Source organism: Marmota marmota, unplaced genomic scaffold (genome assembly GCF_001458135.2).
Source record: "Marmota marmota marmota unplaced genomic scaffold, marMar, whole genome shotgun sequence".
In the NCBI taxonomy this organism is placed as follows: domain Eukaryota; kingdom Metazoa; phylum Chordata; class Mammalia; order Rodentia; family Sciuridae; genus Marmota; species Marmota marmota.
In genome coordinates, this window is record NW_025999999.1 from 8,699,080 (window position 1) to 8,713,671 (window position 14,592).

Genomic DNA, 14,592 nt, shown 5'->3' on the forward strand with positions numbered 1-14,592 from the left:
TCACTAAGTTGCTTAGGGCCTCGCTAAGTTGCTGAGGCTGGCTTTGAACTCATGATTCTCCTGCCTCAAACTCCTGAGCCGCTGGGATTATAGGCATGCTCCAGCCGCATCCAGTTTAAATAGGGAATTTTGAGTGAACATTTTGGGAGAAGGGGACTCCAGATGAAGGGACAGTACTCAGAGTCATGGACACGCAAGATGTGGCCATGTTGACATACGGGGCTCATATGCATGGAGTACCTGGGGTGGGGGGTGTCGAGGGAGATGAGACCAGACACATGGGCTGGGGCCAGTTCACAGAGGACCTTGAATGCTCCCCAAAGTGGGTCAGGTTCATCCTGAGGTGCTCAGGAGCTACTGAGTCAGCCTGGCTGTCCTGAGGAGGGGATGGAGTTTGGAACATTGTCCACATCAGGATGATGCTGGTGGCCTAAGCTGTGGGAAAATTCAGAGGATGGAAGGACAGGATGAATATGGGAGGGACACAGTGACTGCTTGAACAGGGCTACACTAGACCTCTGGCCTGGATTATAGAACCCAAGGGGCGGGCCATGGAACCTTGGTTCTGGGGGGCCCATGTTGGATGGGGTCAGGAAAGGGACTTGGAGGCAGTGAGACCCAGCTGAGAGCTGGCTGGTCCTTGACGTCCCACCAGACCTTGGTTGAGGGACTCCTGCTTTAGGTGAGTCCGGAATTCCTGATTGTCTCCCTGAAAAGACCCCCTCCCAACCCCCGGATGCAGGTAACTTCTGGTTCAGAACTAAAGATGGACGAGTCCAATGTGTCCACTTCACACACGTGAGAACTGCAGCCCCAGGAGGGCACTGACTTGCAGGTGGTGTCACAGCTAAGAGAACAGACCCCTAAGCAAGGCCTAATTTAGCCACCTCCCTTCACTGGCCCTGAGAACAAGGAGATCTCTCTTCTCTGAAGGGGAAGGGTGTTTGGCTAAGCAGGGTTGAGGGTGTGAAGGTCGGGTTTCTGCTTAGAGAGGGAGGGAGAGGGTCCCTAGGAGAAGACCCCCAGCTCCTATAGGAGGGGCATTAACCTGCCTCCTGAGTCCTTACCCCATGGAGAGCAGAACTGAGGAGGCATTAAAAGAGATACCCTCCCGGGGTCCCCCAACACACAAACATGGTACCAGGCTCTCACAGACTTTCCCTGGTGGAATTTTGCCCCAGCCTCAGGGTCTGCCGGGACCCCAGGAATCCTGACTCCCTGGGAAGGCTTCACCATCTAAACTTTGATCCCCCCAGCATTGTACTGGTTGCTTGTCGGATCCTGGGCTTCAGGGCTGGAGGCAAGAAGAGAGGGAAGAGGGGTGGCCTCTTAGGGGTGGAGCCTGATAGGCTATTGGAGATAGAGAGAGGGAAGGATGGGGCAGTGGATAGTGTGCACAATGGGAGATGGGGCAGTGACAGGAAGTGGTTGCAGGAGGCAAATGGGTGTCCTGCCATAGTATTTGCTGGAGGTGGCTTCCCTTCCTGGGGTGTCCTTTGGTTAGGAGGACCATCGTCTTGATAGTTGCTTTGATGGGCCACATAGAAGCCACCATATGCGCATGGTGCCCTGTCTTTAAGGACCCTGTTGGGGAGGGCTGTGGGGTGTGAGATTGTCTGGGATTTGTAGTCAAAGCCTGAGTCTGGGACTAGAGCTGGAAGTGCGGTAGTGGGGGACAAGGTTCTAAAGAGGATGATACCACTGCACTTGGCTTAAGCAGACTGCTCAAAGGAAGGACAGTTGGCCGCATGAAGCCCAGGGTGCCACCCAGCCTTGGGTGGCTTCAGCTGGCTGGAGCCCTGGCTGTAGAAAGGGTGGGTAGTGGGAGCCTTGGCTGAGCTGCAGGGCCTGAGGTGAGTATATGAGTGTGCGTCGGGAGGGAGGGGACGGCTCTGTCCTCAAGAGGAGGGTTTTATCCTTGTCACCCTCACCAGCTTTTCTCATAATCTTGCAGACCCGGGGGATCAGCCAGTGTGTTTCTGCTTCTCTGATGCATCAGGCTCTGTCTTGTGCCAGCACATATGTCCTATCTCCTATGTCACTCTGGGTCTCCTTGTTGTGCCACCTCTCCTCCCACCATAAAAGTCTCCTTGTCTGCCCTTCCTCGCCCTCCCCCAGCAAGGTTATACTGAAGCGAGCAAGTCTTATGAATGCAGATGCTGGTAATTTGTCACTTGTGATTGGGACAAGGACTAGCTTCAAGTTTAAAATTCATCCATTCTGATCAAAGGCAGAGCACTAACCCAGGTGACAAGGGACAATGCTTAATCTACTTAGTGGAACCGCTGCTCCCCAGCACTCTGGCAGAGCATTTGCACATACGGCACGCATGCGCTGACACATGGAAAACTAGGAGCAGCCGAGCGTGGCGGTCCCAGGGGTGCTGGTGTGCAGGTGGGCCGGGTCTTGCTGCAGCGCCTCTGCCGCTCCTGGCTGGAGCGCTCACATCCCACCCTGAATCTCCTCGCTGGGACCTCAGCCGCTCTGGGTTTCACCTTCCTGTCTTCTCTGGGTCTCTGGACAGTTGCCAGACAGCGTGCCTTACAGACGTTGTGTCATTCTGTCCTTAAGTCCTGTGCCGTTTTAAGTCCCATCTTGGCAGAGGGAAAGGCGAGGCTCACAAAGCCCAGTGGCTAATCCAGCCACACAGGGGTAGAGCTGGCCTATGTGACCTCAAGGCCAGAGCACCCAGGCTCCATACGGGTGGGGTGGGTCCATCCATCCACGCTTCCTGGACAAAGATCTTATCACGGGCAAATGTTTGCTTCCTGCTGGGGGCTCTGTGGGTGTGGGCTGTGTCTGGCACACTCTGTCCTGGGAAGAGGCTCCTGGTTTCTTCCTTGTTTGGTCCTTTTTGCCCAGCACGGACCCTCTGTCTCATCCCGGCTGACCTGGCTGACCAAGGGGCTAGAACCAGGGACCATGAGCAGGTGTGTTTATGTGTCTTGGAGGGTCCCAGAAGGGGTGGCCTGGCAATGGTCCTGGGGCTTGGAGGAGCCAGGAGGGGCACCCAACTCACCCAACTGCCTGCAGCTTTCTCAGATTCCCTTCCAGTCCCCGCCCCCGCCTCTGCACCTGTTGTGTTCCCGTCATCCTGGGCGGCTGGCAGCTGTTACTGCTGGGGCACCTGTCCCAGACCCAGCCCTGGCTGGTTTCTCTGAAGCATGCAGCTTGCGCCCTGTGTGCTTTGTCCTCATCTCTGTGGCTTTCTCTTCCAGACCATAGGCAGCAATCGCACCCTTGTTCCGTTTGTGGGTATGGGAAGAAGTTTGGGGGTAGGGTTCCATGTTCTCCAGCACCGGCCCAGCCTAGTAAGTCAGGAGAGGGAAGATGTCCCTGGCAGGTCAGCCTTAAGCCCCAAATATCAGGTGACTTACCAGCTCAATCAAATTATCCCTTGTTCTGGGTGAAAAAAAAAATACGGTAGCAACCAGAAGCTGCCTCCTAGATCCTCCCTGCAAGGCCACCTCCCCTCCCTGACCTTTCCAGACACAGTCACTTCTCCTACCTCATAAAAGAGAAGTGAGCTCCCTTGTCCATTTTTTAAAAAGATTTATTACCAGGGATTGAACCCAGGGGCGCTTAACCTCTGAGCCTTATCCTTAGCCCATTTAAAAATTTTTTTTTTAGAGACAGGGTCTTACTAAGTTGCTTAGGGCCTTGCTAAATTGCTGAGGTTGGCTTTGAACTTGTGATCCTCCTGCCTCAGTCTCCCGAGCTGCTGAGATTACAGGCATGCACCACTGTGCCCGGCCCATTTTGTCTTCTTCACCTCCAGATGCCCTGGACTATGCGTCATACTAAGCACAGCACCAGAAGACAGTGATCCTGTGTTCAAATCCTCCTTACCCTACCAGCTGTGCAACCTTGGGTAGGTCTACAATTTAGTAGGCCTTCTTTGCCACATCTCTAAAATGGGCATAAGTCTTCTTTGTCCTCTTGAAGGCAGGGACTGGACCCAATTCTCTCTGGAGGATCTTTCCCTTTAGAGATCTCTGTCTCTGAGCCTGAAGGTTTCTATTGCCCAGTGAATTTGTTCAATGTTATATTCTGCGGTTGCTAGTTCTGTCTTTAACTGAAAGTTCTAAGAGGTCAGGTTTAGGATGCAGATGAGGATGCTGGGCCTTGGGGGAACATGGGGGAGATAGGACTTGGCAAGGAAAAAATTGAGCTGGGTAGCCCACCATTGAAGCCAAAATGGTGCCCAAGATTCAGGAGGAGTTGGCAGAAGGGGGTCAGAAGGCAGGGAGGTGAAGGCAGAGCAGGGACAGCTCTGGGGGTGGCTGCAGTTTGAGAGCTGACTCGGTTCAGAGAGCCAAGGGGAGTGAGATTCCAGGTAAGGTCAGTGGGCAGTTGCAGCTCCACTGGACGGGAGTGGATTTCTTCTGAACCCAGTAAGGATTTTGTCAGGCCAGGGAGTCCCCAAGGGCACAGCTAGCTGTTGTCCTTATGTCTTCTCTTCCTCAAGCAAGAGGAGTTCATGCTCTTTGGCATTTTTTCTGGATAGAGCATGAACTTGGATGTCAGGCAGGGCTGGGTTTAAAGCGCAGTTCAGTAGAACCCCCAGTAGAGCCTTCCTCCCCTCAGTAGAACCTCCCCTCAGTAGAACCTCTCACGGCCTTTGCAAAGTGTAGCTACCAAACGGAACACTGCGGGGATTCAGCCAGAGCCGAGGAACCTCACTCCTTGATCCCAGCAGAGCATTCAATGGGATCTGGAATCATGTTTCCTGGCCCATCTACTGAAGGATTTCTGAAGGGTGGGGCTGGGTCTTGCTCACCAGCTGGTCCATGGTGAATGCCTGGTGAATGAATGATGCAGCTCAGTGGTTTGCTCACCCCTTTTAGTAACAGAATCCTTCAACCAAATGAACCCTCATGTGATGCCCCAGTGAATAAAGCAGGAGGGGTGCATCTCTGTCTCCCTCTGGAGAGGCCCTGGACACCGCGCGGGGAAGGGGTAGAGAGGGAAGCTGCAGACATAGGGACACGGCTACTTCCTGTTGAAAACAGGGCAATGGAGTATGGAAAGCCCAGGTAAGCCTGCTGGGAAACCCCTTGCCCCGTAGGGCTGGGATGGTCGGGAGCCACCCACACTGCCTCCCAATCCTCTATTCTCTTCTTGCTCAGGTGTCCAGACAGAGGGCTCCTGAGCCAGTCCACTGTGGACTCCCAGCTCCTGAGCCCCCACCTTCCCCTCCCTTTGGCTTAGTTACTTTCCCACAATTGTGTTTCTGGAGAATTACATGAATTCAGTTCTATTTGTGGGCATCTGCTCTGTGGGGGCATGATGCTAGGCCCGAGGGCAGCCAAAGTAAGCCAGGCGCAGGCCCGACCCTGCTGGATGCCACTGCTCTCTGCTCTGGCACTTCTTGCCTCCTTCCACATGTACCCCCTACCAGATGGCAGAGTGACCTTTTTGAAATGCAAGGCTAGTCTTGGTTCCTCCCTATTGAAACCTGTTAGGGGTTCCCTATTGTGTTCAGGAAAAAGGCCGGTTTTTCCACCCTGCTTCCTAAGGCCTTCCTGGTGTATCCCCAGCTCATCTGGACTTGCCAACAGCAACTCTCTCAGGCTCCTCCTGTTGACCTTGCTCCAGCTGTACTAACCTTGCTTCTCAAATACACTGGGCTCCCTTCGCCCCAGGGCCTTTGCACATGTTGCACTCATTCTCTGAAGTATTCTGTCTATCAACCTATCTCCACAGCACATAGACATTAGCATGTTTTCGGCATTTTTTTTTAATATTTATTTTTTAGTTTTCTTAGGTGGATACAATATCTTCATTTTTTAATTTTTATGTGGTGCTGAGGATCAAACCCAATGCCTCATGTATGATAGGTGAGCGCTCTACCACTGAGCCACAACCCAGCCCTCACCGTTGCTCTTCCTGAAAGCCTGCCCTGAGTCCCCCCAGAACCTTGCCTCTTTGTTTCAGAGCACTTTTCTAGGATTGTGATTCTAAGTTCCTTATTGAGGCTACTTGATAAATGTGTTTCTTTCAGGACTATAACAGCCAGCTCTGCTTCTCATGGATTATCATTGCATCCCCAGTGCAAAGCTTAGTGTCTGCCACATAGGTGCTCAATAAATGTGGATGAAGTTGTATTAAGTTGTCAGCATGCACCCAGGGGAAGCTGAGACAGACAGACAAGGCCCCAGCCAGGCTGTAGCTGTCTCTGTGTAGGATGGAGCAAGACAAGCAGTAGGAGAGGTAGAGCTTGGGTTCAGAGGAGAGACAAGTTCCAAGATGGGGACACTCGCTGTAGCTGGGGCCCTAGGGAGGCTTCCTGGAAGAGGCATTCCTGGATCTGGGTGGCTGGAGAAGGGACACCCAAGTGGCAATAAGATGGGAGCCAAGGTGAGAGGGAGGCTGGTGTGGGGGAAGGACTGGTATGCAAGGGCCCAGCCAGGTGCATTAAAAGGCAGGTGGGATGAGGGAATGACTCTCCTGCTATAGGAACAGCCTCCAAAGAAACTTTGTTCTACCACAGTTTCCTTATCTGTAAAATGGGCATTAAAAATAAACCCATTTCTTGGTCTTGTTGAGAGGGTTGAATGAGTTCATCCGTGCAGCATGCTTAGAGCAGTGCTGAGCACACAGCAAGGCCTTGTATTTGGTATTAATATAATTGTCATCCACAAAAGGAGTTTGGGTAACTTCCTCTTGGTCAGACTGCCTGAGCCTCCCACCCCAACAAGAAGTGCCCATGTGCTTGTGAGTGCATAGCCGGGAGCCAGCCTGTGCCTGTGGAGAGGGGGTTGCTTGGGTAAGACCAAGCTGCAGCTTCTCCCAGGGAGAGGTCTCTGGCAGCATGCTGGGCTCTGGGCACTTCCACCCAGGGCCTGCTCAGCTTCTGTGGCTCACCCCAGGTCAGGCCTGAATGTCCCTCCCTATTTTCTCTGCCCCTCCCCCCCCAGGACCTCACAGGGGATGGCAGCAGCAGGGTCCTGAGCTGAGGACCCAGGGCCCAACACAGTCCCTCACAGCAGCCAGGCCTCTGAGTTCCATCCTATGTGGGGCAGCCCCTGCCTGTCCCACGGCTCCTTCCCCAGCCCCCAGCCCTCTCTTCTCCCATCCAGACTTTTCCCAAGGGCTTGGGGCCAGGCTAGAGCCTGGGAGGAGGGAGCTGTGCTGTTGTTTGGGAAAAGGCCACTATCCTGAGGAGAGCCTGTGATGGACAGTGAGATCGTCCCAGAGACCCGGCTTGGTGTCTTTTGCTCCTCTCTGAAGAACTGCAGCAAGCTCCTTAGCTGCTCAGAACCTCCACTTTCTTTTCTGCAAAATGGATTCAATAGTAGCCCCTCCAACCTAGAATAAAAATCAGGGGGTGCACTCCCAATGATGATTTGGGTGCCAGTGTCATTATTTGCTTGCTTTGGGTTGGAGGGGCCTGCCTTCCCGGCCTCTCTCATTCCATCTTGTCTGCACCTTCCCCTCTCCTCCAAGTGTGGGGTGCCAGGTTCTTCACCTTAAGATCTCTCCAGAAATTGCAGGAGTCTGGTAGGAGAATGCGTGTGGTGTGGTGAGTGTGTGCAGGGTATGTGTGTAACCATTGACTCTGTGCCTGGTAGGCAGGAAGTTGCTAGGTGTGCATGGTGGTGGATGCCTGCAGGAGCTTATGAGACATGTTTGTGCATAACCATTGACATGATTTAGGTGTGTAGTGCAGGTCTGTGTTGCTCTCTGTGTGTGTATGTACATGCACGATAAAAGGGACACTTTTTTCCCTTTTCAGGGTAGGATTGGGGGGGATGGTCCCATTTCTTGGGAAATGAAAGCCTGAATTCTGGTGCTAGATTACTTAGGTCTGCATCCCCGACCTGCCCCCTTCTAGGTAAGAAATCTGTGTCTCAGTCTTCTCACCTTTAATACTCCTTTAAGATAATGGTACCTGTCGATAATAGCGGTAATACTGGCCTCATCATTCAGCCCGAGAGGACCAAAGGAGTTAACGACTGAAAAGTGCTTGGGGCAGAGCCAGGAAGAAGACAGACACTGTTAGCTATGCGTGAAGAAGCTCCTCTAGCTGTACTGTGAACACCCTTGAGGGAAAGAAGGATTTCTGTTTTGCTCCCTCCCTGCACCCTTCCTAGCCCCACTAGTCCCGTATTTGCATGTAGTAGCTTGTGACAAAGGCCTGGTGAGGTGTCTTTGTGTGTCACTACATCCATGGGATGATGCTAGTGTGTGTGATGGGTGTGTGTGTGTGTGTGTGATGGGTGTGTGTTTGTCATGGGTGTGTGTGTGTCATGGGTGTGTGTGTGTGTGTGTGTGTGTGTGCGCGCGCGCCCGCCCGCCCGCGAGGCTGGGGCATCTCCAGCTCTGGAGGGCTATTTCAGGAAGCCTCCAGTCTCCTCCTCCTTATGTAAATAAACATGACAGATCCCCTCGCCTGTACCAGCGCGGGGGCGGGGAGGCTCCGAGTGGGTGGGAGCAGGAGGCGGCCGTGAGCAGGGCCAGGGGGTGTGCATGCGTGTGTGGCCGGCTGGCGGGCGGGCGTGTGCGTGCGGGAGGGAGCGCGTGGGGACGCAGGAGGGGCCGCTCGGCCCTGCCATGCCGGCCGGCCGCGGGGGAGGGCTGGGGGGAGGAGGAGGGGAGCTGGCGCCCCGGGCGGCTTGGTGACGAGGCCAGCCGGCCAAACGGTGGTGGCCGTGCTGTCCTGTCCGCTGCCGGAGATGGGGGGACAGATCACCCGGAGCACCCTCCACGGTAAGGCCCCAGCCGATCCTAGGGGTCCGCCCACCCCCAACCTGGGGACCACCTGGGAGGCTGGGACCGAGGGGCACTGGGACTCAGGGCTTGGTCATCCCCCTGCCTCCTCATTGGTTGGTGGGCTCCAGGGCTGCGAGGGGCGCCTTTGAGTGGTAGGCACTGGAGTGGGGAAGCAAGGAGGGCTGGGAGTGGAAAGGTCAGGCAGCTGAGTCCCCCTACAGAGTCTCCGCGTTCTGCTCGCAGGGTGTTGATCAGCTCCCAAGTGGGATGTAAGGTCTTAGGTGTCTCCCCACCTCTCCCCCGCCTGAGGCAGACCACAGCTGGGGGGCTACATGTGGGCTATGGAGGTGGTGCTCTGCTCCTTGATGGAGCTGGAGAGAATGTGTGGCACACACATGTGTACACCAGTGTCTGTGCTCATGAGTGTGCACTGGAGGTGTCTGCGGGTATGTACCTGTGCTGGCTTGTGTCTAAGCACATGAGTGTGCTAGTGACAGCTCACACAGTGCCTGGGTTTTCAGAGTGTCAGAACTTCTGATCCTTGGGGCCCCCTCCACTGTGAGACTGACAGGAGTGCAGGGGAGGGGGCTGGCTGGCTTCTCCTCTCATCCCTCTGGCTCTAGAGCTGTGGTCTTGGAAGCAACATGGCTGATGTGGTACCAGACCCAGGAAGGGGAAGGCTTCCTCAGGACTAGGAACTGGGGTACCTCTACAAAGTGGCTGGTGACAGAAAGCACGCTGACGGTGGGAAGACCTTGCCACACTCCCCTGAGCTCCTTCCCTTGGACTCCACAACTCCATCTGCTGAGTCTGCTGGGCATCCAGGGACCTGGGAAAGGCCCAGGCAGGAAGAAGGGTGGTAGCAGAAGCCATTGGGAAGCCGAGCCTGGTGACCAGTTGGCATCCCCCTTCTAGGCTCTGAACTTTGGGACTATAAACTTTAATTTAAAAAGAAAAGGCAGAGAAAGACATGGGAAATGCAAATCATTGGCTCTCTTAAAAGGAAATTTATTTTGTCCTGGGCACGGAGGGCCAAGTGACAGATGGAAGGCCCTGGAAGACACATAATCCGGAGTCAGCCAGGGGCAGTGCCATTGGCCTGGCCTTGGCCCGAGACTTGGGTTGGGCTGACCTGGGCCTGGCCTATCCGTCTGTGGGGTGGGGGTTCTTTTCAGGGCTCGCTGTTGGCAGAGGGTCTGGAGCTGCCTGACATTTTCCACTGGAGTCAGACTTGGGCAATCTCGTGGCCTGGGAAGGACAGAGAGGCACTCAGTGCAGGCTCCGGACGCAGTACATGGCCCTCCAGCTGCTTCCAAGCACAGCATCACAGCGGCCAGAGGACCCCGAGAGCTCCCGAGCTCATGATCTGGAGTGGACGAAAGAGGGCAGGGGTTGTGATGAGGGCAAGGGTCTTCCTGAGCTTCCGTGTTCTCCTGTGTCTGTGGGGTAGCCCCATCAGGTGAGCCTGAGGGTCACATGGATGGATGCGAGCAGGGAATTTGGGGAAAATCAGGAGGGCTCGCCTTCTGAGCCCAGGAGACACAGTACTGCCTTCCATATGCCCCATTTCCCTGGGACAGGAGGATGGCGTGGGTGGGCATCCAGGCTGGGTGTCCCTAGGTGAGTGTTAATCAGATGCCCTATCTGCCTGCCTCTGTCTCAGGCTGGGTGTCCCTAAGCTGGCCCCAGCCACTGCCACCACTGCCATCCACATCAGTCTAGGGGGTGTGGGTGTGTGCCTGTGCCCACACAGCCCCCGCCAGAACCCCTGCCTGCACGTCCTACGCGTCTGCATTCGTGCCCACCCTGTATGCACACACCAGCTACTTGGTGGTTTTGCCTCCTGGGAGGGGCGTGGGGCCAGTGTGAGGTGCAGGGCTTGGCTCCTTCTTAGTGGTGTTTAGGCCTGCACAGACTCCCCAAAGACACGTTGACGTGGTCCTAGATTGTATTTCTTCTGTGGCCCTGGGCTTTTGGTTTGCTTAAAGCCCCCAAATTTTGGATTGCTGGGCTATGGTGGATGAAGGGGAAGTGGCAGAGACTGACTCAGGACTCTAGGGTGGTGGTGGCATGATCTAGTTCTGTGCATGAGGATGTGTTTTGGGTCTCTGTGTGTTTGGTGTCCACAGAGTGTGTTTTGGGTCTGTCTTTGTATACACACTTGTCTGTGTGTTGAAGGGATTGTGTATTGTTCTGTGTTTCCATGTGAGCAGCCACATTTGTGGTATATTCTGTGCCTATGCTTGTGTGTGTGTGTGTGTGTGTGTGTGTGTGTGTGTGGTGAGGCTGCTGGTGAGGAGTCAGCAGGGGACTCACGGGGGAAATGAATTCCCAGTTGGAAATGGTTTGGGCAGTGGCAGGCTTGATCTCTTTAATCAGGCAGGTTCCCAGAGCTGCTCCTGGTCTTGTGGGCAGGCTGGTGGGGGTGGGGCGGGGGCTCACAAAGGGAGGCAGCAGTGGTTCTGAGAAGCCCCCTCTCCTCTCCCTGACCCCCTCTTCTTTTCTCTTCACTTTCTATTCTTCCTCGGCCACCTCCCTTAGGCACTCCCTCCCAGGGCAAGGGGCGGACCACTGCTGAGGGACTGACACTTGGATAACACCTGTTGCACACTCAGACATGTCACCCCCAGCTTTGTCTCTGGGTTTCACAAACCTGAGTGCTGGGGGTGCCAGGGTTCAGTGACCTGAGATATTGGTTCCTACTCCCTCCTTTCACAGAAGGGGATGCTGTGCTCTGGAAAAGGAAATGGCTAGCTAAAGTCATGCAGCTGGTGACTCAGAGGGAATGCCAGGCCTTGTCCTATCAGGATGACTCCCTACTTCTCCTTCTTGGGTTCCTTAGTCCTCAAGCCAGCAGCGGGGGAGGAGGCATCCCATGGTCTTATGAGCCCTGAGATTAGTGCAGAGGGAGCCACCAGTTTCCCAGCAGCAGTGGTGGGGGCTTAGGCCAAGGTGAGCTCCCTGGAGCTTGGGGGCGTGCCGGAGACCTTCTGTGCACAGGCACACCCGCATCCTACTGGGCCTGCAGGCTCTAGAAGGGCAGGTGGTAGGCTGACCCAACTCCATGTTCCCTTAACTCAGCCCAGTGCTTGGTGCTCAGTGGACACCAGCAGGTACTCAGTCAGTGGGGAAGTGGGAAGCATGTGGGGTACTGCTGCCTGCTGGAGCTGAAGGGGTGGGTGTCAGGGAGAAGAGGTGAGATTGAGCTGCGCAGCTGGGTGACGAGGCCAGGCAAGGTGCAGAGAGGAAGGGGAGTTGGGGCAGTTGTTCTGGGTGAGAGTCGGCTGCTCTGCTCTTGCTGGCTGTGTGTTTTAGGGTCGCGGTCCCTTCGTCTGCCCAAGTCTCAGCATCCTCGTGCATGGATTGGGGATGGCAAGGTCTTCCTGCAGAGGTATAGCAAGGGTCCAGTGGACTAACGGGCTCCGTGGCAGGGCACTGGCCTGTGGTAAATGGGGTCAGGCTTTCATGAAGGTTTTGTGGAGGTGCCTCAGGCCTGGGTGTGGTTGCCCCTGCACCTGCAGCCGCTGCAGGCCCCAGGACAGTGTTCCCGGAGTGCTCATGTCCCCTATTAGGCACTCCCACCATCTGTGTGTATGCATGCACTCAGGCGGGGGAACTCAGGGTGGAGGTCTGTGTGGCAGGGTGTTTTGATGTGAGTCATGCCTCCCCTCATTGTCTTAGGCCTGGCCTGGTGGACTTTGGAGAGGTACTGGGAAGACAGGGACAGGAAGCTGAATCATCCAGAATCCCCTTCTGGAACCTTGAGGTAGGAAAAGGGAAGAGGAGGAGGACTGGTCTGCCTCCCAGCAGTGAGGATATTCAGAGGCACAGCTGCCTGCACATCTGGCTGCTGGGAATGGCAGATTGGGTGTCATAGTGTGTGAGAGAGGCTTGGTTTGGAGATGCACTTGGCTATGGAGGTGGCAGTCGTCTGTTCCTGGACACACTCCTTTCCCCACCTGGGCATCATGTTCTGTTCATTCGTCCAGGCAATATGCAGTCAGGTGCTCTGGGGAGATGATAGGGTGCTAACGTGGCTCCTCACTCTGGGTCTTAAAGATTGAAGGTGTGTGCACAAGGGCTGAGAGGTCAAGGAGAAACTGGCTTGGGTGGAGTGGAAGGCTCAGGCAGGGGAGAGGGTGCTGAGCACACTGGTGTAACAGATCTGAGTTCAGGACTGAGCCCTGCCCCCTTACAGCTATGTGACCTTGACGAGTCACTAGTTCTCAGAGCCTGTGTTTCCTTATCTACTAAACGAAATGATCAGTACTGCATTAATTATCTATTGCTGTACAAACCTTAGCAGTTTAAACAACAAACATTCAACTATCTCACCTTCTGTGGTCAGGAATCTGGTGTGGTTCACTAGGTGCTCTCGAGAGGATGTAATCATATTGGCTGGGGCTATAGCCTCATCTGAAGGCTCACCTGGAGGGCAGCCATTTCCATGCTTACTCAGTTGTTGGCATTCTCGGTCCCCCACAACATGGGAGTCTCCATGGGGCCTCCTGTGATATGGCAGTTGGCCTTCCCAGAGGGAGCAGCTCCAGAGAGGCCAGGGAGAGTGACCAAGATGGAAATGATGGTGTTTTTGATAACTTGGTCTTGGGATTGACATGCTTAACTTCGGCTGTATTTTTTCTCTAAAAGTGAATTTTGGGTTCAGCCCACACTTGGGGGGGAAGGAGTCCACATAAGGGCAGGAAGGCCATGAGGAGGATGGGATCAGTGAGGCCACAGTACGGGTGGCTTCCCACAGATTGGGATTAGGAGGGCAAGTCAAGTTTGGATATGAAGGGCGGGTGCAGTGTCTGGTATACAAGAAAGATCAACACACACAGACTTCCTTTCTCTTCCTTTTTTCCTTGCATATTGAAGGGTCCCCTACCACCACATCCCCAGTCCTTTTTATTTTTTGAGACAGGGTCTTGCTAAGTTGCTTAGGGCCTCACTAAATTGCTGAGGCTGGTCTTGAACTTGGAATCCTCCTATCTCAGCCTTCCTAGCCACTGGGATTACAGACGTGAGCCACCACACCTGGCTGAAGGTTCTTGAGCATGCACAGCTCTAGTCAGGGGTGTGGGCTGGGATCTTGGTGCTGGGCAGAGGAGGAAGCTACCCCGTTTATTCCCTCTGTTTTGCAGTGTGTCCACTGGCCACTAGAAAGGGCAAGTCACAAAGTGAGTCCTACCTGAACACCTGCTAGTTGCACAATAGATGGAAGAATCAAACTGGCAATTCCTTCAATAGCTTTTGTTGAATACCTGCTATGTGCTCAGAGCTAGGCACTAGGGAGATAGCAGTTAAAAAAAAAAAAGAAAGAAAAAAAAAAAAAAGATGATGTTCTCTGCCTCCAGGAGGCTCACAGTCCATCAGGGGGACAGACAGGCACAAAGAATCCTGCAGCCTTTCCCAGCCAGGAAACTGCTTTGCAGAATATGGAAACTGGTCTGAGTTGTCTTTCTCAGTCTCACAAGGATGGTGTTCTGGATACAGAAGAGCCAAGTCAATGCAGTGTGCACACAATCCCTTGGGGGATTGTAAGGAACCAGGATTGGGAAAGTCTGCTTGGTGATGGATGCTCAGCTTGGGGGCATGGAAGTCCCCACAGGTCCAGAGCAGTGCCCCTAACCAAGTTTGGGGGTTGGAAAGGAATTGAGGTCGGCTTGATAACTGAGAGAAAGGCAGGTATGTGGTGGGAAGGGGATGGAAAGGTTTGCAGCTGAGAAATGGGCTTTGGCCACACCTGGAGGGAAGAGCAGTCAAAGGGCCCCTCCAAGGAGACCAGGAGGCTCACTTCTGCCCAGGTTTGCAATCACCCCTGTCACCCAAGTCCCCTCCCAATGGCCCTCCTGCCTTCAGTCAGGGGTCTCCACC

General features: G+C 54.5%; 1 protein-coding gene across 4 annotated transcripts in view; it reads left to right on the forward strand.

Annotated features, from left to right (window-relative positions):
* The window catches only part of Neurl1 (neuralized E3 ubiquitin protein ligase 1), a 71,524-nt gene that overhangs the window by 29,279 nt on the left and 27,653 nt on the right, over positions 1-14,592 (forward strand). Inside the window, exon 1 of one of the 4 annotated variants that reach the window (XM_048807270.1) lies at positions 2,812-2,930. The exons of 1 other annotated variant lie outside the window; for it this stretch is intronic. Coding sequence is in view for 1 of the 3 variants with exons in the window: in XM_015494746.2 (XP_015350232.1) it covers positions 8,679-8,712 (34 nt within the window). In the remaining 2 variants the exon portion in view is untranslated. Of the gene's footprint in view, positions 1-2,811; positions 2,931-8,530; positions 8,713-9,783; positions 10,175-14,592 lie in introns of those variants that run through there. 2 more of the 4 variants (XM_015494746.2, XM_048807271.1) reach the window with 2 other exon arrangements.